This window comes from Hippoglossus stenolepis, chromosome 17, assembly GCF_022539355.2.
Source record: "Hippoglossus stenolepis isolate QCI-W04-F060 chromosome 17, HSTE1.2, whole genome shotgun sequence".
NCBI lineage: Eukaryota > Metazoa > Chordata > Actinopteri > Pleuronectiformes > Pleuronectidae > Hippoglossus > Hippoglossus stenolepis.
Window position 1 is genome coordinate 13,038,097 of NC_061499.1, and position 22,307 is coordinate 13,060,403.

The 22,307-nt window shown below is 41.8% G+C and overlaps 3 protein-coding genes across 4 annotated transcripts; 2 read left to right on the forward strand and 1 right to left on the reverse strand.

Moving 5' to 3' along the window:
• Nucleotides 1-1,069: 1,069 nt before the first annotated feature.
• Nucleotides 1,070-11,352, reverse strand: fam221a (family with sequence similarity 221 member A). The gene is made up of 7 exons (XM_035182733.1): nucleotides 11,247-11,352; nucleotides 3,467-3,655; nucleotides 3,168-3,341; nucleotides 2,889-3,079; nucleotides 2,684-2,757; nucleotides 2,480-2,612; nucleotides 1,070-1,397 (listed from the first exon to the last, which is right to left on the reverse strand). The coding sequence occupies exons 2-7, from the start codon at nucleotides 3,529-3,531 to the stop codon at nucleotides 1,336-1,338; spliced, it is 699 nt and encodes a 232-aa protein (XP_035038624.1). The 5' UTR covers nucleotides 3,532-3,655; nucleotides 11,247-11,352; the 3' UTR covers nucleotides 1,070-1,335.
• ccdc126 (coiled-coil domain containing 126) lies at nucleotides 5,357-10,328 on the forward strand. Its single transcript, XM_035182734.1, has 3 exons — nucleotides 5,357-5,756; nucleotides 8,089-8,777; nucleotides 8,940-10,328. The coding sequence occupies exons 2-3, from the start codon at nucleotides 8,540-8,542 to the stop codon at nucleotides 9,143-9,145; spliced, it is 444 nt and encodes a 147-aa protein (XP_035038625.1). The 5' UTR covers nucleotides 5,357-5,756; nucleotides 8,089-8,539; the 3' UTR covers nucleotides 9,146-10,328.
• On the forward strand, nucleotides 11,061-17,216 carry tra2a (transformer 2 alpha homolog). 2 transcript variants are annotated; one of them, XM_035182730.2, is made up of 9 exons: nucleotides 11,061-11,218; nucleotides 12,756-12,889; nucleotides 13,001-13,166; nucleotides 14,321-14,374; nucleotides 15,115-15,303; nucleotides 15,658-15,773; nucleotides 16,016-16,210; nucleotides 16,294-16,364; nucleotides 16,526-17,216. In XM_035182730.2, exons 1-9 carry the CDS (start codon nucleotides 11,183-11,185, stop codon nucleotides 16,534-16,536), a joined length of 972 nt encoding a protein of 323 aa, XP_035038621.2. In that variant the 5' UTR covers nucleotides 11,061-11,182; the 3' UTR covers nucleotides 16,537-17,216. The 2 variants fall into 2 exon arrangements, with proteins under 2 accessions (XP_035038621.2, XP_035038623.2); XM_035182732.2 differs by having other exon boundaries at nucleotides 16,016-16,204.
• Nucleotides 17,217-22,307: the final 5,091 nt, after the last annotated feature.

Below are 22,307 nucleotides of genomic sequence, written 5' to 3' on the forward strand. Positions count from 1 at the left end.
TCTCTATGAGAAAAAATGTCCAGGAGTAAGCAATGGAATCAGGTCAAGTGGGTTTTTTTTATTTTTAAAAGGATGCTTGATTATAACAGTCAACAAAGCTCTTCGGAGTCGTGAATGGGAAACATGATTTGTTTAAAGTGTGCATGCAGCTGTGAATTTGTGCGTAGCTGCTTTATGTTGTGGTAACCTGATGCCACAGTCGTCGTCAATACGCGGTGAATTTGAAGTGTCAGCTTTCAGATGGGACCCAGGTGCATCCATGGCGTGCCTCAGGCGTAGCCCTACTTCCTTACCCTTAAGACCACCTGTTCAGCTCTCTCACACACACACACACACACACACACACACACACACACACACACACACACACACACACACACACACACACACACACACACACACACACACACACACACACACACACTCACACACTCACACACACTTATTTGTACTTCTATCTCAGTGACGACACTCATTGACATAATGCATTCCTAAGCCCTTTAAATTAACCATAACCATCACAACTAAATGTCTAAACCAAATTCTAACCATACAACAAATTCAAACAGTGAGCACTGGTGGAAATGTCCTCACTTCATCAGGTTTACAGCTCAAACTGGTCCTCACAAAGATAGAAGTACAAGTAAAAACACACCTCATTCCCTCAGGTTATACATACATTACAACACAGGTGACTTGAGATGCACTGGTCAGCCCCAGTGTGGATGCTGATCCAGTGTGACTTGCCCATCTGCACGGTGGGAACACATGAGTGGGAGTGAATCCCCATGCAGATCCCCGTTAAATGTATTTTGCACATTAAAAAAGACGCAGGAAAGTGGGCCGCCAATCAGACGAACCAGACCTCCTTCAATCTCCATTTAGCGCCTGGATTAAATCAGCTCTCATCACTGCTGATCTGCCGTGAGGAATGGGATTAATCAATCGGGGACAATGCATCTATCTGCAAATTAAAAAACGCTGCTCGCAGAATGCGTGGTTTTGATGTTATTTTGGTGACGTGTTGAGTGGGCGGCTTAAGAGAACATCAATCACACAAACAGATGTGTAAACTGACCAATTTATGGAACACGTATGAGGAGATGAGGAACTGTCAGAAAACTGCAAAAGGGTATCAGCGGTGCGAGCTACTGTAAAATTCATATGTGCCAGTCGATATCCTAAACAACACATGCTCAACATATTTTAGCCAACCTGACAATTTCAAGTTTAAGGACAAATGGCTCACGACCAAACACAAACAACACTAAGTCCAACACTGATGACGTCTCCCATATGGTTTGCATCCTAATGGTTGTGTTTCTTCTTGATTGTTCATGGTTGGTTAACCCTTGATGCTGAGCTTGTCTGCGGACTGCTGTCTTCTGTGTGTTGATCTGGAAGAGATGGAGCAGAGAAATCAGATGCGACGGTTACAAACAAATAATGTGTGTCTCACAGATGTGGAGCTTATTCAATATTTAAAGTGTGTAAATACAAAATTGCCCCTGACGGCTGTAGGACTGGGTGATGTATGGTAACGTGCTGCATATGGAAACACTGTATGAATGTGTACGTGAATAAAATGATTTATGTGCACTACCTGTACCAGGACTAAAGTTTTATTTCCTAGATTAAACATATTCATATTTTACAGAATGTCAGTTTTTTTCAATTCCTTTATCATACAGTATATACGCCTCCAATTACCAATAAAATCCCATAGTGAATGATAACCCTAAAAGTAAGTAAGAAAATGACAGTTACAAGCAGACCTGAGCTTCTGCAGGATGTTTGGAAGCGTGTGTCATTCAGGATATTTTAATGTGAGATTTTAGACTCTTACCTCAGCACCTTCGTGTGAGGATAGCAAAAGCCAAATCGTGGCATAATCAGTCAACAGCATATTAAATCATGCATAATGACCTACACGTGAATGGATGATAAATGTAATTAATCATTGAAATTTGCCCTGGTTCTCAGAGGAGATGAAAATGACCCCTCAACAGTTGAGGAAGCCATTAGAAATAATGAACTCACGTTGGCTTTCTGACAGCATTTCTTTTCCATTTTGAAGTAACATAATCAATCTCTCAGCAATATGAAAGACATGTAGTTTTGTATCCCATAATCTGTTTATCCAGCACTGATGCTGCGCTGCTCTTTGCTGCCCTCACATGCCTCGTACGGGAACTTTCTTCACCTTTTGTCCAATGCGTGCCCACACGTCCACTATGCTTCCGTCTTTACAGAGGCCGGATGAATAGAAGAATGCCTGAGCTGAGAATTAGCTTGACTGGTATTCGCTGTGCCTGCGAGCTGATGTTGCTCCATGTGACCACATGTGCAAGGAATGTTCCAGACTCATGATACCAGACAGAGAACAAAGCTCTGCTGTCATCCTACACACGACCATTTTTAGGATGGATCTGTTATTGCAGCTTCTCTGTAGATATAAGGTTGTCAAATGAACAGGTACCTGAGCCACAGGCCTCCAGTTCGAGGTAGCCGTCCAGTAGGGAGCTGAACCCCGTCAGCCCCCCCATGGCAGCATACGGGACATCCCTGCCCACAGGCCGACCCCGCGCCTCCCTCTCAGATTTTGTCTCAACCTGCAAAGTGAGATAAATGCAATTTTGTAAAGTTATCTCAACCAAGATCCTGTGTTTAAAGTTTGACTCACCAGGGTCTGGTGGGCAGAGCTGGGCTGACCGCACCCACAGATGAAGGTGCACTGGAACCCAGAACAGGAACTGCCTGTAAAAAAAATGTTATCAAGAATCAGGTATGTGAAAATGACCTTTAACACTAGCTGTAAATGAGATTCGTCTTGGGTAAGAGATCATTTTGGCTAGTGTGACCCATAAATAATTATTTTTCGGACTCACACTTCTTGCACACGTGTCCCATGGCTTCCCTGTGGTCCTGAGGTAAGTGCTTACACCTGCAGCGGACAGGGTTTGGCCCATTTTGAGGAACATACTGAAAGGCAGGACAGCGACATCCCCTCACCTGACACGGTAGGGCCAGGGGCCGCTCGGAGGGGACCACCTCAAACTCTGTCTTATGTTGCTTGTACCTAGACGACATCATATTACTTACAAATGTATGTCTGCAAGTTGAGGAGAGGGATGTCTCATTTAATGTGTTATAGTATATTGCAGTACCTATGTGAGCAGAAGCACTGAGTCTCTGGACCAATCAGTTTGCAGTCGATACCATCAGGCATCCCAAAGCTCACATACAGCCTGTTCTTCATGCGTCGAGGGACGACCGTCCTCTTGTACTCCTCATACTGCTCTGGGCTCATCAGCCTTCCTCCATCATCATCACCCACAATCCTTACAAAGACAAACCACCATTAGATACAGTACAGATTCTTATTAAAAATTTAACTTTAAACCCTCCAGTGGTTACTAAAGCCAAGATCTACTTTAAAAGCCTACATTCTGATATTGAGACAAACCTTCTGTACTCGCAGTACTCATCCACCGCTTCTAAAGCTGATTTATCGAGACTTATCCTCTCCATGGTCAGAAATCCAGAACTGATACCTGTGGGCTTTTCGTCAAGCGCAACAAACAACTTCTGTTTACTTCCCGAGAGGTTCCCATGGAAATGGATGTAGACATCCCTCTAATGGTCAAAAAGAGAACTGCAAAAAAGGAAAACAAATAAAAACAGTAGTAATTGTCAAAATAAAAACTATGGAAGAGTATTAGAGCCAGGAATAAGAGAATATATGAGAAGATGATTTTTTAAAAATGTTTTTACCTTTTTTTGTTTAAATAAAATGTTGATATGATAATATTGAAATAAAAACGACTTAAATTAGGAGAAGAGAATTTTTTGCATTTCAAGAATAAAGTGGAAATATTGAGAATAAAGTAAACTCCGCTGGTCCATGATCAAATCCAGTTGTTCCATCTGTCCAAGCTTGTGTGGTTTCTCCCTCTGAACAAACACGTTTTGTGCAAAATCTCTTCAAAAGACCTAATACTGATTATCACACTGTGTTTCTGTGCTAAGAGAGAGACTATTCTTGTTACTACAACTGAGTCTGACGAAAAATGTCACCAATTCATCTCCGCAGGGTATTTTGTAGAGGCCGTCATATGCATTAACATTAGTAGTTTGATATATTCGTACAAATTCGACTTTAATTTTAAAATTTGAACTTTATTTTTGACGATTAAACTTTATTCAAATATCAGTATTAAAGAAGAAATCTCCTTCGACTTTATTATAATCATTTTAGTCTTGACATTTGGGCTGTATTTGCAATATTGAAAAACAAATCTCCTTTGACTTTGAGTTGGACATTTCAACTTTTTCCTTGACATTTTTACATAATTTGCTATATTCAATATTAAATAAGAAATGTCCTCTGATTTAGTTCAACTTTATTCCTGACATTTCCACTTCATGCTTGACATTTCAACTGTATTCTCGATATATGATATTAAAAAATACATTCCTCTGATTAAGTTTGACCTTATTCTTGACATTTTGACTTTTTTCTTAACACGTTGACTTTGTTCTCAACATGAAATAATAATAAAAAAAAATCTTCTGAGATTTAATGTAAATCAAATTCAAGTTGTAAAACGAGGCTTACCTCCTTTAGGCAGGAGGTGGTGCTATCACTATCACTACAAACAGACTAAGGTGGGGCTGGTTGTCCATCAGAGAAGACAGCTTAATTTTCCTCTGTACCTTGCAGATGTCCTCTCTGATGGACAACCAGCCCCAGCCCCATGCTGGACACCATCACAGCACTGGGCAGCTCCTTCAGCGACAGACTGACTCGCCCAGGATTCCTTCCTGCAGCAGTGAGACTGTACAACCAGCTTAACTGTGCTATATTTATTCTGTCTGTGCAGTACAATGGTTTATGTGCAATCCGTTCACTGTACATATCCTCACACTGCACATATTTTTCTTGTTTTTGCACTGTATATACTAATTTTTATTCCATTAATATTTTAAAGTATTTTTCCTTACACTTAAATATTATTATTCTCACAATGAAGTATTGCATGTGACTTATTATTACTTACTGATGCCTATTTTTGACTCTTGCTGCTGTAATATTACAAATTTCCCCATCATGGGACTAATAAAGGATCATCTCATCTCATCTCATCTCATCTCATCTAATCTATATTAAAAAACAAACTGCTTGTAAAGCATAAACACCATATGTTGTAGCCCTGTAAACTTTAATCCAAAATTGTTTACCCGCGCTAAACATTTCAACTATTCCGCCCTGACAACATGTCTTGTGTTGCATCGTTTTGTATGCATCACTTTGTACACACAGCTGTCAGTAGGACTACATCTCCCATGATGCCGTGCAGCTGACGCAGGCAGCGGACGTCCAGGGGAAACCATGACAGTCCGCACAGACGCATGCTCTGAATTCTAGCTGCCGACTCTCTCCTGCAGTCAGTGACCCCCGCGTCTCCGAGGAACGAGCTGAGGAGCGCGGAGAGCGGACACTTCATCATGGAGCTCGGCGGCGGCGGCGGCTACGTTTCTATTTGGTTGTAATCCTAGCGGGGACCGGAGGAAGTTTTCTGCCCCGGACACAGCGACAGCAGCTTGGGGGTTGCCAAACAACAAGCATCATTCAGTGTCAGCCAGCAGCAGCAGGAGCAGCAGCGGCGGCGGTAGCAGCAGCAGCTGGAGACCACTGTTCTCTCTGCCCTCTGCTTATTCCTGCCTCATGATCGCTGCTCAAACAACACACCCGGGTACAGTACAGCGTCTGCTTCCCTTATGCTAGCTGCCACACGCACGTATAATGCCCCCCCCCCCCATCTTAGCGGAATGCGCAGTTTGCGTTTGCGTAACATGTCGAGCTAACACGAAATGTTGGTGGAGTTGAAAAAACAGTTGCAGCTGAGGTCGAGCAGAGGTGACCATTGATCTTTGAATCGATTTGAACTGGGAAAGTGTCGCGTTGTTCACTGTGTGTGTGTGTGTGTGTGTGTGTGTGTGTGTGTGTGTGTGTGTGTGTGTGTGTGTGTGTGTGTGTGTGTGTGTGTGTGCGTGTGTGCGTGTGTGTGTGTGTGTAACTTCACACAGTGCGAGTCCATGTTTGCTAAATTGTGAACATTTGGTTAGTGAGTCAAACTGTGTGTTTAGAGCCCACAGTAGAGCTGGGCAATAAAACATTATAAAGAATGATCACCTCAATATAAGTGTCATTAAAAACCAATCTAACCAGTATATATTAACTACAAGCACAGTGAGGAGGTATAAGACATGATTAATCTACCTCAGATTGCTGCTCATCAAATGTTTGTCATTCTCTGTCCACATAAAAGAGTTTAAAACCTCAATCTTCACTCAGGAGCTAAAATCAATCTTTTGAACTTAATAACATTAATGTGAGATTTATCATGATAATTATTGTGAATTCTCAGCCCTACGTTCACAGCCTCTAAACCTTCACATTCTCCACCTCCACTCCAATCATGTCATTTTGAGTTTATGCTCAGCGGATCATCTTCCTGCTGCTGGGTCGCCCAGCTGTTCGGTCCCAGGTGACGGCTGACGTGGTCAATATTTAACCTCTAGTTTAATTATTTGACAGACACTACGTGCCTTATCGCTGTCAACCGTCTTCATCCACGAGTGGAATATTCAGTGCTGTGCCTTTCCACAGAACAATACGCGGGTCCGCTTGTGTAGTCAGCCATGTGAGTGTAGGACAGGACGGGGTCTGAATATCAAAACTGTTCTGGGTGTTGAGTGTCAGCCCTGAGATAAACACCATCTATTGACTTGCACATGATGGAAGGCACAGAAAATAGTTCTTAAGGCTTTATCAGCTCCTGCCCTGTGTGTCTGACACATCTTACACTTATCTGTTAACATGGCACCTTGCATGCACAGTGAGTTAAAAAAATCTCCAGGCTGAAATATTACCTGTACGTGATTGTGCACGAGGCAGGGTATCATGCATTGTCTGCAGTGGTGTGTCTGTGAGCTAGCTCCTCTCGTTTCACTAGTTTGGTTGTTTTCTAATAAATGCACAGCACTTTGATGAGTAGTTAAATCAGCTTAGTCAATGTGATGTCTGTATTTTTTTTGTCAGGAGACAGAAAGCATAATTTGATATGATGCGTCAGGGAATTTACACTTCACCTGGAGCCCAAAACCATTATTCAGCTGCTTACTGAGACTAGAAACTAAAGGTTGCAACACCTGCAGTGGGCGGCGGTGCTGTGTGGATACGACAGGCGGAGGATTTGCATGTTTTTCTGAATATATTTCGCTTTCAGGCTGTTTTCAACTGTGACTTTCTCCTCCCTTGTCCTTGCAGGCTGATACCCAGTAGTGTCCAGGTCATAGGAAGGACGCATTTGTGTGTGTGTGCGTGCACAGACACAGGGAAGCACTGCTAAACAGATTCTGTTACCTTTCCTTTCATAATTTATTCCTTCAGTTATTGTCCCCTCTCAGACCTCAATAGGAAGTGACACTACCACACCCAAGAGAGAACGCAGAGAATGAACCTGTTGACAAAGTTGTGAAAACTGAGAAATGATCATCTAATTCCCCCCCGCACTCGGGTTATTTGTCAGCGCAATAACCATTGTGGAGGTGGGATTAGTGGATGAATGCCTTCTGCCGCTGTGGCTCCGTATCTGGAGCTGTAAAGTGGGTCCCATGAAATCTAAACTGGTAATCAGGTTTCTGGGTTAGGAGGGCTGAAAAAGAGTTGTTGATGACTGAGTGGGCTATTGTGCACCATGACCCAAAGTAGCAGAGAAATCTGTCTGTTATAGTCAGTAAATAGTACAGCAAGTCACTTTGATGAGGTCACCAGCTTCTTGCTGGCGAGGTGAGGTGGTGAGGTTTGTGTGTGATGGAAAATACATTCATCTACCCACAAATCCTCACAGTCATCTTCAAAAAAACCACGATGCACAGCTGGGCCCTTAGCCAAGCATGAATTTAAATAAAAGGGGCATGCAAAATGAAGCTTTAATGGTTTTTATTTTGTAAATTTATCTTTAACTACTGGCAATGCACATGTTTGTTCCTTGTGGTTGATTTTCTTCTCTCTTTTGTTAGACTCTTTCAACACAGTCAACAATGTCTGCGAACCTCCTGCCTGAGCGCCCAGTCTACATTCCTGATTTGGTTTTTGACATCTTGCAACAAAAGCACCTTCCGAAAAACCCCTGACTGTCAGTGTCTTCGGGCGTCGGCTTCTCACTGGTTCCACTTCCTGGCATCTGCAGCCGTTCACCACTCTTTCATCTCTCGACAGCGGCAGGATGCGCTAGTGTTTAGAGACTTCTTTCAACAAGGGAAGCACAGGCCCTGCTGGAGTTAACTGGAGCGAAGCGCTGAATCCTTACCACCTCTAGCAATGTTTCTCAGTGGACTTTAACCTCTGAACTTGGATAAAGACAGAAGGGAAAAAAAGAGAACTTCACACTCTCTATCACAGTCGTAATCAAAGATAAGAGCTTCAGGCTCAGGCCAGGCCCCCTTCCCTTTCACCACTCCCCCCAGTACCATGCTGGGTGCACTCCTGCGGAGGAACATGTCCCAGAAGTTGAGTGTGCTGCTGATGGTATTTGGCCTGGCGTGGGGTCTCATGCTGCTGCGCTACACTGTGCAGCAGCCTCGACATCAGAGCAGCGCCGAGCTACGCGAGCAGATCCTGGAGCTCAGTCGGCGATATGTCAAGGTCCTGACGGAGGAGAACCAGAACGCACTGGGCGGACCGCAGGGGACCTCCATGGCTGGTTATGGTAAGTAAGATGAAGTCAGATGTTACCACCCTCTGTCCCGCACATGAAATGACTTGCTCACTCCTGAATGAACATTATCTGTTTCATATTTGTGAAGGAGATATTGATTTGTTTTCTCCCGTGTGTTTTCTTTCTCTTGCTTTTTCTCACACTCACGCACAGCTGATCTGAAGAGGACTATAGCCGTGTTGCTGGATGACATCCTGACACGGCTGGTCAAACTGGAGGGGAAAATCGAATCGGTGGCCAATGCATCCTCTACAAACACTTCCCACACAGCAGGGGGCGTCCTTGCCTCCAGCCACCCGGGGACGTCCCGCCTCCACCCACACGTCCCTAATAGGCCTCGACCACATCGAGATGCATAGCTTTGATTGGCTGTTGGAGTTTCTGTTTTTAGCACGTCACTCTTTTCCAGCATTTATCACTGATGTAACATCATCAGGCAAATGAAAAGCAATAGACAGACACACGGACATCCAGAAAAGACTGCTCTTGGGATGCTTCTCAGAAATGTTCAGCCAGCTCAGAGGGAACAGGGAGGACTTCTCCATGCTCTGTCGTATCATATGCTGATATTTATTATTTTTGTTACCAAGATTATCCATTGCATTTTTATATTTTATTCGCTGATTTTATTCGGCTTGAATTCTCGCATTTTTTTAATAATGCCATCAATGAATCTTGTGACTGTTTAAGAGATGTAAACTCACTCCGATTTGAAATGGAATCATGAAAAATGGCTTAGATAGCTCCTCTGTTTATATTGTAAAAAAACATTTTACAATACTGCTTCAACGTATCAAAATGCTGAACTAAACAGTACGATAGTTAGGAATGGCAACATTTCACTTATATGCTGGTGCAGTTGCTAAATACTGTGTGAAGGAGATTCTTCTTTTAGCTTACACGTGTAGGGGTTTTTAAGGATAATGAAACTGTGTAATTCAGCTGTTCGAGATAATCCAAAGAATGTCATTTGCACTCCATCTGAATGCAGTGTAAATTGGAATTTACAAGTGCTGCGAGACAATGCTGGGTTATTGCCGAATACGATCGGACGACGCCCATTTGCCGCTGTGAACACGAGCGTGTGTGTGATTCGTCTCAGCTGTAATGCAGTAGATGAGAGATGTTTTAATTCACATGCAAAACAGATTGATTGTACCGTGTGGTCCGTATTTAGCCCTGTAGTGCTCTTAAAAGGACCTACTGCTTACACATGTTCAGGGTTCATGTTGCACTGTGACTAGATGTTTTCTAAAAATACTTGGCTCATCAACTTTGACTTTAGGTATATTTTTAAGTTCTGAAATATTCATTTTTCCAGCTGCCCCCTGAGTGTGGTTTCTAAAATACTGACAAACCACAGCTCGCCCTGTCTAGCACAGCAGAAGAAAGTCTTTTAAGTGCTCATCCTGATGCTCTTTAACATGATGACTTTGCCCGGCCACAGAAGGAGCAATACTTTCATCAATGATACTTGAGGATTGTATGTGGACAGAATTCTAAATATGAAGAAAATATAATTAAAACATAAACTAATTGTCATAATTGCTTCATCTTTTTGCTGCCATATTTAAATGTTAACAGTATGTGTATTTGTTGGCTTTTTTGTTTAGTTTAGTTTTTTTTCTCGCTTACCCTGAATTACACTGAGTGATAACACAATTGTTTGCTTCATGATGAGCCAGTCAGCTGCTTGGAGATCGCTTCACTAATAAATTGACCTCATGGAAAACAGTTCCCCACCCATTTAAATCAATGTTTATGATAGACCTTAAATTCATTCAGGATAACTTAGTTGTGAGATAATGTGTCAGGTGAAAAACAGAGGTACTTAACATTAGAATTTACCAGCCAAATCTTGGTTTGTCATCGGCAGTGATGGAAAGCTATTAAATACGTGTACTTGAGTACAATTTTACTTATTCCTTAAGTCTTTCTGCTTCTTCTCCACTGCATTCACCTGACATAGGTCAAATAAAATAACTTATCACCCAGCAGGAAAGACTTATACATCTAAGAATACGTTTTTTGTATATAGAGGAGTAAATGTTTCCTGCAGGAGACTTAACATACATTTTTTACTTTCATATATATTGTTATAGTTGGAGCAGCCATAACGCGGAATGTGAATTATCAGTGACAAATACTTAAACTTTAAAAACTAAAATCTTTTACTCGTCATGGACGGATTCTATAATAAAGTTTGCTGTGAGACGTTCACGTGCGCCTCGGATTTTCCACAGAGGGGGCGTGGGCGACGAGAAGGGAGATGACGTCAGACTCCGCAGCACATAAACATACAAACCGCCTCACGCGCCATCTTCTAGCGATTAAGCAGCGAGAATAAGAAACAGTGTTAAAGCGCGTTGTTTTCTGTCTGTTCGCTACACTGAGCAATGAGTGATATCGAGGATGGAACCTGTGACACACGGGTAAGTAGTAACATCGACCGATACATACATTTATCTCCATTTCTGCCTTTTCCTCTTCTCTTCCGTGTGGCTGCCGTAAACACACCAGGAGAGTTCCCCCCCGCTAGCTTAATGTCAATCTGAGCTAATGCTAAGTTATTAGCTCAAACGACCATGTTACACGCTTCCGCCTCACGTACGTGAGACGAGCAGGAAAGTGCTGCGTGTTTGCCTCAAGCGGACAATGTTTAATTTAATTAAAAGTATTTACTATTTTAGTATTTACTATATTAAAAGTCATTGTTTTACTTGGACGGTTGTTGCTCAGCGAGCAAGACTGCTTCGACCCGACTCCTTCAACCTAGCATGCGGCTCACTGTTAGCATGATAGCACCAGGGTTAGCCCTTGGTATATTCAAATTATCCCACCTTTACGGTTGTAGATGTACTTAACTTGTTTATGAAATGATTAAGAGCTACCTACTACTTTTTTTATGGCTGCGGCTATTTTTCTATCACTGCTATTGCTGAAACCATTATTGCACATTGGCCACCTGGGTTTTTGCTAAGTCTGCTATAATATTATTGATGTTAGCTGGAGCCCTAAAGCCACTCTTCCTTCCCTGCTTTCATGCTCTGAATTAGCAAACTAAAACACTGCTAAAAACCCAATATCTATTTACTTGTAGACCTTTAATTTAAATTGTTGTCACTTTGCTACTTTTTTTTTTTTATAATGTCTGAAATATTTAAATTTAATGTAATTGTACTGCATTCAGTGTTTCCTTTTTCATTTCATATTCAAGAATTTCTCCTCTTTCCTAAACCTATGATCTTAATTTTATTGAATGTTCTTCTTTCATTAAGGTTATTGATCGTGAAGGATTTGGAAGAGTTTTATCCAAGAATCATGAAGAAAAAATTCAAGATAAACGAAGGCTAATGATGAAAACTTGTACAGAGCAGAACATAGAAGCGGAAAGGGAGGAAATGTGACGGAAGAATGGTGTCAGATAGAAGCGCTTGCAGAGTAATGGCTAAAAATGAAACTGGTGTCAGTTTTGGGAGGAAGAGAGGAAAAACAGACCCGGAATCAGAAAAAGAGAAAACTGAAAAAAGAAGAACGAAGAAGGATAGAAACCCTGAGAGAAGGGAGTAGCGTGTAAAGAATCTGGAAGAATGAATGTGTCTCTAGGTTAAGTAAATACACTGTTTGTGTCACACATGTCTTTTCTTTAATGTGCTCCCATTCTGTCACATAAAGATGCATGTTTTATTTTCCTTTGGATTCCCAGGTGGACATTGAAATAGACCAGTCATGCACATTTGTTATATATGATTATTAATATGCTACATTATGTGCCAGATAAATATATAGTTTAAAATTACAAGATTACTAACCTTTTCCTTCACAGTACATAAGCTGTATATATTTTAGACAACTTTATGTTTGCAACATTCTCTACCACATCCCACTACACCGTGCTTGATTCTGTTTCTGTGTAAATAAATAAACATACTTGTCCGTGAGAAAGTTAATATGATACTGTGGCAATAGGGGTCACGCTCCCCATCAAAATCGGACCGTGGGAGTCCAGCTCGGGTCAAGTCGGAGAGAAGGTCCGGCTCCCCGAGCCCATCCCGAGCCTCCAAGCGCTCTGAGTCCAGATCCCGCTCTCGCTCAAAATCCAGGTAAAATCTTTTTCAATTTCTCAACTACTTTCGTGACAGTGTAATTGCACCATATTACATATGAACAAATGCTTATTGGGTGCATATCCTCTTCTACCCTACCCTTTTCAGGTCTCGTTCTGGGCGGCACTCTAACCGCCATCATAGCCGTTCACGCTCTCGATCCTATTCCCACCGGAGGAAGTCCCATTCTCGTTCCTATAGCCCTGAACAAAGGCGTAGGAGGAGCCAGAGCGCTTCACCTGTGTCAAGCAGCCGCCACCAGAATGGCAGCAGGGTGAGTTAGATGATAGGAGTAGCAGAAGACACTTAATATATGCTCCCAAACAATTATAAGACGTCAGTACTGATATAGTCCTTAATTGTTTCTAATGTTTGTAATATGCATATGCTGCATGAACTGTTAGTTGATACAGAATTACTTATGCTCTAAATGTTTTGGGAAAAGACGAAAGCTATGCTATGATTTCCCCCACGCATTATGTGACAAACAACAAATATGTTTGACCTTTAACATAGTATTTTGTGTTATGGGTTTATTGAATACTGGTCCAATTGATCGATATTTGCAGACATTCAGCCAAGTGCTCTCCTTTCAGTCTGTTTTCCAGGTTAGATTTGACCTGGAAAACCGACACTTGGCTTTAAAAAGCTTCACAGAAAGTAGATGCAGAATATATTTAGTACTGATTGAAAGATCAGATTCACTTGCCCTGCTCGTGGTTTGAAAAGTCTCTCATTTTACACTGGAGAGAGGGATGATCGACCCTGCTGCAGCCGAAAGGCAGAGGTCAAGTGATGGGTGATGAGTAGACTTGAGTACAGTAGCTTCCAACACTGTACCTGCTCCCTGCTTGTTTAATATCCTCCATGTTTGAATTATCTATTGTAAAACCGGAGAACTCTTTCAGTGATTCTCTGCAGAGCATACACCCTTCCTGCCATAGCAGAATGAACAGTTAAGGGAGGGGTAGACAGAGAGATGAGTTGATTGATAGTGGATGGCGTTCTCTCAAACAGATAAAGAAAAAAGAAAAGAAAAAAAACTACACCCAAAGTAGTTTCAACATGTGGGAAACTGGAATAAACCCTGCTGCATGCTTTCTCATTCATCAGGCTAATTTTCAAAGCATTTTCCTTTTGATATTCAATCATTTCAACACTTGGTCTTATATCTGCTTAAATTAAGAAAATGACTTGGCATTGAACACAATGTTATGCACATGGTTTTGTGTTGGATTGTAAAAAAAAACATGTTTACTTCAATTACATGATTTCAGTAGTGCTTTGCATTAAGTCATGTAAGTACAGGTCTCATTGTTTTATTTGTGAGCAAAGTGATGATTGTGGTTAATGCTGTGGGAAACAACTTTGACATGACATTTAATAAACCCTGTCATTAACCCTCCCCTCTCCTCATTTTATCTAAAGAGCCAAGAATTCCCAAAAGAAGCAAGTAATCAGGGCGCTGATGGTGATGTGAGGGTATGTGGATTTTCTGACATGTTTTGTACTTGTCTTTGTATGTCTTATTTCATTTTTGTTTTGTTGTTGTGTGCATTTACATTTCTAGTTGGTGAAAAAAGGGTAAAAGTAATATAATGATGTGAGCTGCTGCTTTAAGATCTCATGTGATAATGCAAACAGGTATTAAGTGAGATTTCCTAAGCAAACCAACAGTGAATGAAGTCGTACTTTGTATAAGTGCGCCTGGGGCCATTTTTTAAAAGCTTTTTAAAAACAGGTTAAGGGATTCTTAAAGCGGTCATTATTTACCCACTAAGCATTTACTGTTGCACCGACACAACTGAAGGTGCTTAGAGGGAAGTTTTGGTACTCTGTTGAAAGTATATAGAATCATACCTCTTTTTTTTTTTTAAAGGTAAAAACTGACTTAGTTGTAAGCTAGCTGTCGTAATTTAAAAGCAAGTATCCGTTGTAATTTGGTTTTCTCCCTTAACAGTGAATCACTCTGAAAAAGCCAATGTATAAATAAAGGTTTATTCAAAAAAAAAGAAGATATAAAAGATATATTTTGGGTGCTGCACTGCTTTTGGAAAGTAATACTTCTACAGTCCGTGTCATGTGCATCAAACATTTAAATTTCAGTCCTGGGCTTGAAGAATCATGTTTTGCATATCTGATTTGATTTGATATGCAAAGCATGAGCAGGATGGATGCAGAAAGCCTCGCCACTGACTGACCCTTGTTGTTGACCCCTCCAGGCGAACCCTGACCCCAGCAAGTGTTTGGGGGTGTTTGGCTTGAGCCTGTACACCACAGAGCGCGACCTGAAGGAGGTGTTTTCACGACATGGTCCTTTGGCCGGGGTCAACGTGGTGTACGACCAGCGCACAGGTCGCTCTCGTGGCTTCGCCTTCATTTACTACGAGAGACTGGAGGATTCTAAAGAGGTATGAGAAATAAAATGTGATTATTTTTATTAATCAGCAGGCGGATTAGATTAGTTCATGATGAAAACCGATTTTTGCTAAAGATTTACTATCATGTATGCAAATGAAAAGTTGCTCCACCTCAGATAAAACCGCCTGGTTTTGGTTTTCCCTGAATGTATTTGGGTGTGATTACATATATATGCCACTAGGTGTCTGCCTTGCCACAAATTCCCTCACCTTGCAGTCATGCATCTCATACCAAAGGTCAATATGTGTAATGCACTGTAGGTAGGCCTTTGTGAGTTGAGTAATTTTTTAACAGCTTAGCAATGGTGCTAAATCATTTGTCTTGTCCTCCCTCATGTTCTCCAGGCAATGGAGCGAGCCAATGGCATGGAGCTGGACGGGAGGCGCATCCGAGTGGATTATTCCATTACCAAACGTCCCCATACCCCCACACCAGGAATCTACATGGGCCGACCAACTCAGTGAGTCCAACACTAATGTCAGCTTTTTGGTTTATATCACATGAATGTACATTTGAACCTTTGGGGAATAATGGTGGACAGTGAAATATTCTGATTTATAGTCTGAATTACTCATTTCATTTGTGTATTTCTCTCAAAACAGATTTGGGATCTGTAACCTTCTACTCTGATTTGGACATGACGCTGTGTTTCACAATAGATGAGCTGCCTGAAAGTCAAACTTGTTTCCCTTATTTCAACAGCAATGGTAGCGGTGGTGGCGGCAGCGGTGGTGGTGGCGGCGGCAGCGGTGGTGGTGGCGGCAGCAGTGGTGGTGGCGGAGGCGGAGGCGGCGGCGGCAGCAGCAGCAGGAGGGGGAGGGACAGGGAGAGGGACTCTTACAATGATCGTGGCTACGAACGCTACGACAGATACGAAGAGTGTGATTATAGGTACAGGTGTGTAATGATCTGTGAGTTCTCAGTTAGCGTTCTACTCGTGACTCGAGGCAATGTGTTCATTTTTCTTTGTGTCTTTGCAGTCGTAGGCGCTCTCCGTCACCGTACTACAGCCGATACAGGTCTCGCTCACGGTCTCGCTCTTACAGCCCACGTAAGTGTGAAGAGAAAATGCATACAACAGAAAGCTTGTCTAACTGCAACTATCATCTCCAGACATGAAATCAGACTGTCGCATATTTAATAATATTACTGTATAAGTATTTTACTGACTCGTACTCGTACTAATGTGAATTTTATGTCTTCTTTTCGCAGGACGATACTAAGCTGATTATTTCAGTGTTCAGCTTCCCTCCAATACCTGACGGTGTGTGACCCACCAAGGTGTTTTCAGAACTGCATGTCTATATCCACAGAACTCCTTTAAGTTCTCAGTTCTTGTTAACATATGCTAGATGTCTTTTTTTTTTTAGACGTTTTTGATACATCCATATTGAGTGTGAGCAAAGTTCGAAGCCACTGTTGGTTACTGTTGCTTCATTCTTCCACTCACGTTCTTCCTACCTTCATATTTTTCTGCGGCAGTGATTCTGTTTTTTTTCGTCATGAGGTGATTAAAAGAGATTTACACTCATCACTATTAACTTTGTTCATGTCAGGATTGGGAAATAAAATTTGGTTTTAGTTTTAAAAAATGGTGACACTTAATTTTACATGCTGTAATAAGTAAGTAAATATGAGAATAAATCTGGATATGTACATTAAAAATAACAAATTTGATAAATCTCATTGCTGCTTGTCTCTAGTGGATATGACTGGTAAGTAGCAGGTAAAATGGTGCTGTAAAATAATGTGATACCTGGCTTTCAGGGCTTTGCTCTCTGCTCACGTTCACTTATTTTGGTTTTTCTTCGAGGATTCATCGTCTCAGTTTCTCCAGAGAGTATTATGTATTGCATTTTTAATTGTTTCTTTGTATAGAAATACAAACGTATAAAAAACAAAAGTTTGTACGGTGCTTTTCTGACTTAATGCATGAAGTTGAAGTCGGGCTCTGGTCGTATATAGGTGGGAGTTAAAACTGTAAGGTGAGTGGGTGAAGTGGGAAAACAATCGGGGAGACTTTCACAGAATGAGACTAGCGCCAAGATGTACACAATAAGATGTTCACACAAATCTAAAAGTGGTCAATCAGGAGCCACTCTAAAAACCATCGCTTTCAGGCTACACGGATGTAAACATGTAAAGAAGGACTTAAGACTTTTATTGCGCTGCTTCTATTGCGTAAGATACAAAGTTCACATGTAAGGAAAAAAAGGTTTTGAGTATTCTCTCACTTTAGGTTTACTTCTCTGTTTGCAAATACAGAAATGGCAGTAAGAGTTTTATTGTGCTCACATTTAGGATCGCGGTGCCTTCTAAAGACTGTAATGTGACTTTATCATTTAGTTCACCTCAACAAAGTCAATACAGGAAAATGTCCTTATTTAAAGTAACAAACGTGTGACTTACATTATTACAATGCAACAGAGTAAAGCCAGCTTTATTCTGCGTAGGACACTCGCCTGTCATTTAACGAAACCTTGCAGGGTCGCATCAACAGTGAGTCAAAGTCATTTTCTCTCCCAAATATATAAGCTTTAGTTAAACATCTTGTGATCTTAAAACTGATTGGCTGATAAGTATATGTGGAGGGTTCTTTATCTATAGACCTTAACCCCAGTACTAAGGCACTCCATTCAAATGGGGTTAATAATCACTGCTGACATGTCGTGGGGCCCCTCAGAGTTATGCCTCCATTCACACTGACTCCAAGATAATTCCTGCGGTTCCAAGGTAGCCACCAGCTGGAAGGATAAAGGGGTCAAAGTATGAGGTCCTTTTCATTAAAGACGCTTAAAGCCACACTCGCATGTCTACAGTTTACCTTTCTGCTCCTTTTCACCTTTCGATTTTAACGTTGAGTTAACTTCACTCGCTCATACACATTTTGCCTGTGTGGGTTTGTGCAATGAAATAAATAAACTCTTAATATTTAATTTATTGTCCCCTGATATGAAGTGTATTGCAGCTTCTTCTCAGCAGTTTCCACTGTAAAGAACAGGTGCACATGCCGAAGGAAATGCTGATTTATGGTTGGATGTGAGGTTGCGCCGTTAAACACGCAAATTATCTTTCTCTTTATTGAAATTGCACAATGACACGGGTGTCATGGCCGAGGCTATCCACCAGTAGGTTGACCAGTAGGGGACAGAAAGGGTATTCATACTGCTGAGATCCCCTGCAGTGATAACTCACCCGGGGAGCTTGGACTCAGATATTCAGAAAGACAGATACATGTACATTATTGTCCTCTTCAGAGAAAGGACAATATCAGGAACAGTGTCAACTAGTTGACTGGAGGAACCATGAAAAACGTCTAATCATTGTTACACTCTGGAAGCAAAACACATGCAGTGCGTCCTGACGTTAAAATATACCACCACCATCTTTTCTCATTTCTCCATTAAATGTATCATACGTTTCCCTGTAGAGGTCAAAGAGTTATAAAACTTTGTTGAGCGAACACACCCAAGGTCTGTGAAAGCTGTAGCTTTAACTTTGTGAGCAGAATAAAAGTGGGAGGGCGGGCGGCTAACGTACAGGACAAGGTCTGAAGGTTAAGAGGAAACAGCATGTGCATGTATTCTATATGGTCTGAACACAGGATGACTGGGGGGGGGGGGAGGAATAGAATTCCCCAACCTCTGCATTCTTCTCGTCTGAGCAATAAACATGTGGGTCCACTTGGAATAACCACCATTAACATCAGTTTGATATGTGACCAGCACATGCTGTTTATCTTATTTACCAGCCGCAGGTCTTTATGATGCATTTGTCTGAGAGAAATATCACCTGACCCTTTTTATCACTGTAATTTGGGTTCATCTACAGTTTTTGATATTACTGAACTGAATATGTTTTATGAAAATGTCATTTTCAGAGGTTAAATTCAAGTTGCTCTTTATTTCTGCCCAAATCAGAAAAAATAACACCCCATTACTGGGCCAGCAATGTGTGTTTATTACTTTTTAATTGTTGGCACATTTGTCCAAACATAATAAAATATTTTATGAGCAACTATGAAACAATTTGAAGCTTGTAATCAATGTTATTTTTATATGTACATCTCTTGAGTTTAATACAAGTGACAATCCACAGGCGGCAGAAAAGTTAGGTCCTCATGTCATAACAACTTTAAAAAGGTTGCTGGTTCAAACACCCTCTTCTTTCCACATTAAATCATTTGTATTTCTTTAATGAAATTGATAACTGTGAGCCTCAAGTTGACAAATAATTACCTCCAGCACTTTTCCTTCATGTCTGTATTAAATAAATAACAGCAACATTTTAACAAGGATATGCAAAAACCTTTTTTCCACTTGAATAAAGAAAAAAGCCACACACTCCATTTGAGATTCAACAAATTGTGCACTTTATTTTCACAATAAACACAATCTAATGGCAAAATGTCAAGTGTGAAAACTTGCAAATCATGTTTCTCTCCACTCTTTTCTTTTTAAGGGGGCAGAAATGTTCCCAACACAAGTCACACAGTGAATCTAATCAATCAAGGTGCTGAGAGCAGTAAACAGCAGCAGCCAGAGGGGTTGTTGTCCCACAAGAGAGACAGGGCTCCATGCTAAAACATGGCCATGCAGATAGTACAGTGTGTGACAAGAGTCTGAAACAGACACTTCCGCGAGACTTAAACACTGCATGCACATGTGGCGTAGAAATAATTGATCAAGCTCCACGACAGTAAAAATGCACCCATCTCAAGATCACAAAAAATACAGAAATCCACACAAGATTATTATAATAAACTACAATTAAGCTGAAATATTAAAAAATAAAACAAATGAGAATTCCGAGCTGTTCCCTGTGCACACCATGCAGCGTGTAAAATACAGACTGTGCAGAGTGGAATTAAATAAACCAAATATTTCATGAATAAATACAAGTAAACGTGGGAAACAAAGCAATATGATAGTTAAAATGTGACTAGCTGCTATAAATAGCACATTTTAAGAAAACAAGGGGCTAATTATTTCTTTTAAGAAAATGTCTACCTTCAAATTTAAATAGTCATCTCTACTACAGCTGATTTAAATTGAATAAACGTGTTTATGGTCATTTCAAGGATTTAACTTTTTTAGTTTTGGGGGGGAAAAGGTTGTAAAGTGACGAGAAAACAAAAAAAAAGCAACATCTTCTTTACTGGTAATTCTCTCTTTAAAATACAACACACACAAACTGGAATACATTTGCCTTTTATCCATAAATATTTGCCTGAGAGCATTAACCCGTTTTTCTTTTTGTTGCAGTGATAGAAACCAAAAAGAAATGTTCCTTGTGTTTTGAGGGGGCACAAACCGCCATTTTCTAATGAGATGCTGGGTGTCATCCCATAGGAGAATGTGTGGAGAAGGGGGAAAAAAGAACAGATTTGGAGCTTGTGGTCAAGCAGTGGGCATGAAAAAGAAAAAGTGTGTCTGGACCCCTTTAAAAAAATAGATAAAGATAATTGCATTAAGCTCGTAACGGTTTGCAAGAGTTAATGCTGCAGTGGGAGCTCCAGCTTCTCCTCAACATGGCGCACAGCACAGTGCTCCCTGGCTGTGTCCGAGGCGGCCAGCCAGTGATGGTTACCACCACTCAAGTGGAAGGAAAACAAATGTTATGGGTTCCCAAAAAAAATCACCTAAAGACACGATTTGAAAACAAAGGAATATAGAAGGAATCTCACCGCAGAACAGAATCCCTTGACTCAGTGGAGCCTACATGGTTTGTGATTAAAGGAAAAAGGAGCCTTGCGCATGGCGACGCAGACTAAGATCTTGGTCAAAGTTTTGGGCTATAAGCTGCAGTTTTGGGGTTTTTTTACTTAAACAATCTGCCTCGGCCCCTCTCCTCCCCCCTCCTTCCTCTTTAGAAATATCCTCTGGCTTTCACAAGATCGATTCTGTCGTTTCTGCACCGACATCAACCGCAGAAAATCTTCCCCCCACTACTACAACATTATAAGGATGCAGCCAGCTCTGAAACTTTAGGTCAGTTTGTCCCCCTATGGAATTTGTCCATGGCGAGGAGGGAGTCCTGCAAACTGGTGGGAGTGAGGGGGGGTGGGGGGGGGTGGGGGAGGCGGGGAGACTTTCTGTACATTCCTCAGCGATACATTCACTTCTTCTCCTGCAGCCTCGCTCACACACACTCACACACACACACACACACGCAGGCTGCAGCCATGCATCAGCTCATCTAAACCGACAGAGCCAGGCGAGCGCGCTCACATGACCGCTGTCTCTATACGTCCACGAGCACGCCATCTATCCCGCATGGCGCTGCGAGCTTCCCTGCGTGTGTGTGTGCGTGCGCGCCCCGCAGTGGAAATCGTTGAAGTCAAATAAACCGGGGTTGGAAAAAATTGTACGAGCCTAAATGCCCCATCAGGAAGCTGCGGTGCCTGATCCAGCTCCATACAGTGAGGAATCTATGGAGCTGGGCACTGGGGAAGAAGTTAAAGACACGTTTCAGGTGTTTAAACTTTAAACAAAACAAATAACAAGACGATTAAAAGTTACGATTAGTGAGCTCGAAGTGGGCGTTTAAATGTTTTTCTTTTTATTCCCTCTCCAGTGAGTTTATTTATAAGAGCCTCCCATGGATGTAAACACAGCCCCTGGAACTCCCTGAGAAGTTGAGCCTGGTTGTGAGAGCGGCGGCGGATCCGCCCGCAGGCTCGTGTTTCGTTAACATCTTTACGTCTCGTGACAAAGCCCCGCACAGGAAGCGTGGGGAGAAACAAACGCACGCTTGGCGCGCTGATTCATATAGAATAGAGGAGCCGCGGAGCCAATGAATGAGCGCGCTGAGGCCGAGACCAGCAGCGGTAGTACGGAGCGGGGCTGCGGGCCTGTGATTGGACGGCGAGCCCGACCAATGAGTGGGCTCGGTGTGTTTGTTCAGCAGTGGAGGAGCAAACCCCCACCCTCCCCACCCCCACACCCCCCCACACACACACTCGGCTGGTCACTGGCTGAAGGTCCCATTGAAC

What these genes read in the sequence shown, in the direction of transcription:
- tra2a (XM_035182730.2), top strand. Translation starts at nt 11,183, where the DNA reads ATGAGTGATATCGAGGATGGAACCTGTGACACACGG. An exon ending in ATGGAACCTGTGACACACGG is followed by an intron (nt 11,219 to 12,755) that starts GTAAGTAGTAAC and finishes CTGTGGCAATAG; the next exon opens with GGGTCACGCTCCCCATCAAA. An exon ending in GAGTGTGATTATAGGTACAG is followed by an intron (nt 16,211 to 16,293) that starts GTGTGTAATGAT and finishes GTGTCTTTGCAG; the next exon opens with TCGTAGGCGCTCTCCGTCAC.
- ccdc126 (XM_035182734.1), top strand. Translation starts at nt 8,540, where the DNA reads ATGCTGGGTGCACTCCTGCGGAGGAACATGTCCCAGAAGTTGAGTGTG. An exon ending in GACCTCCATGGCTGGTTATG is followed by an intron (nt 8,778 to 8,939) that starts GTAAGTAAGATG and finishes ACTCACGCACAG; the next exon opens with CTGATCTGAAGAGGACTATA.
- fam221a (XM_035182733.1), bottom strand. Translation starts at nt 3,531, where the DNA reads ATGGAGAGGATAAGTCTCGATAAATCAGCTTTAGAAGCGGTGGATGAG. An exon ending in GAGTACTGCGAGTACAGAAG is followed by an intron (nt 3,342 to 3,466) that starts GTTTGTCTCAAT and finishes TGTCTTTGTAAG; the next exon opens with GATTGTGGGTGATGATGATG. An exon ending in GCTCTGCCCACCAGACCCTG is followed by an intron (nt 2,613 to 2,683) that starts GTGAGTCAAACT and finishes CTCACTTTGCAG; the next exon opens with GTTGAGACAAAATCTGAGAG.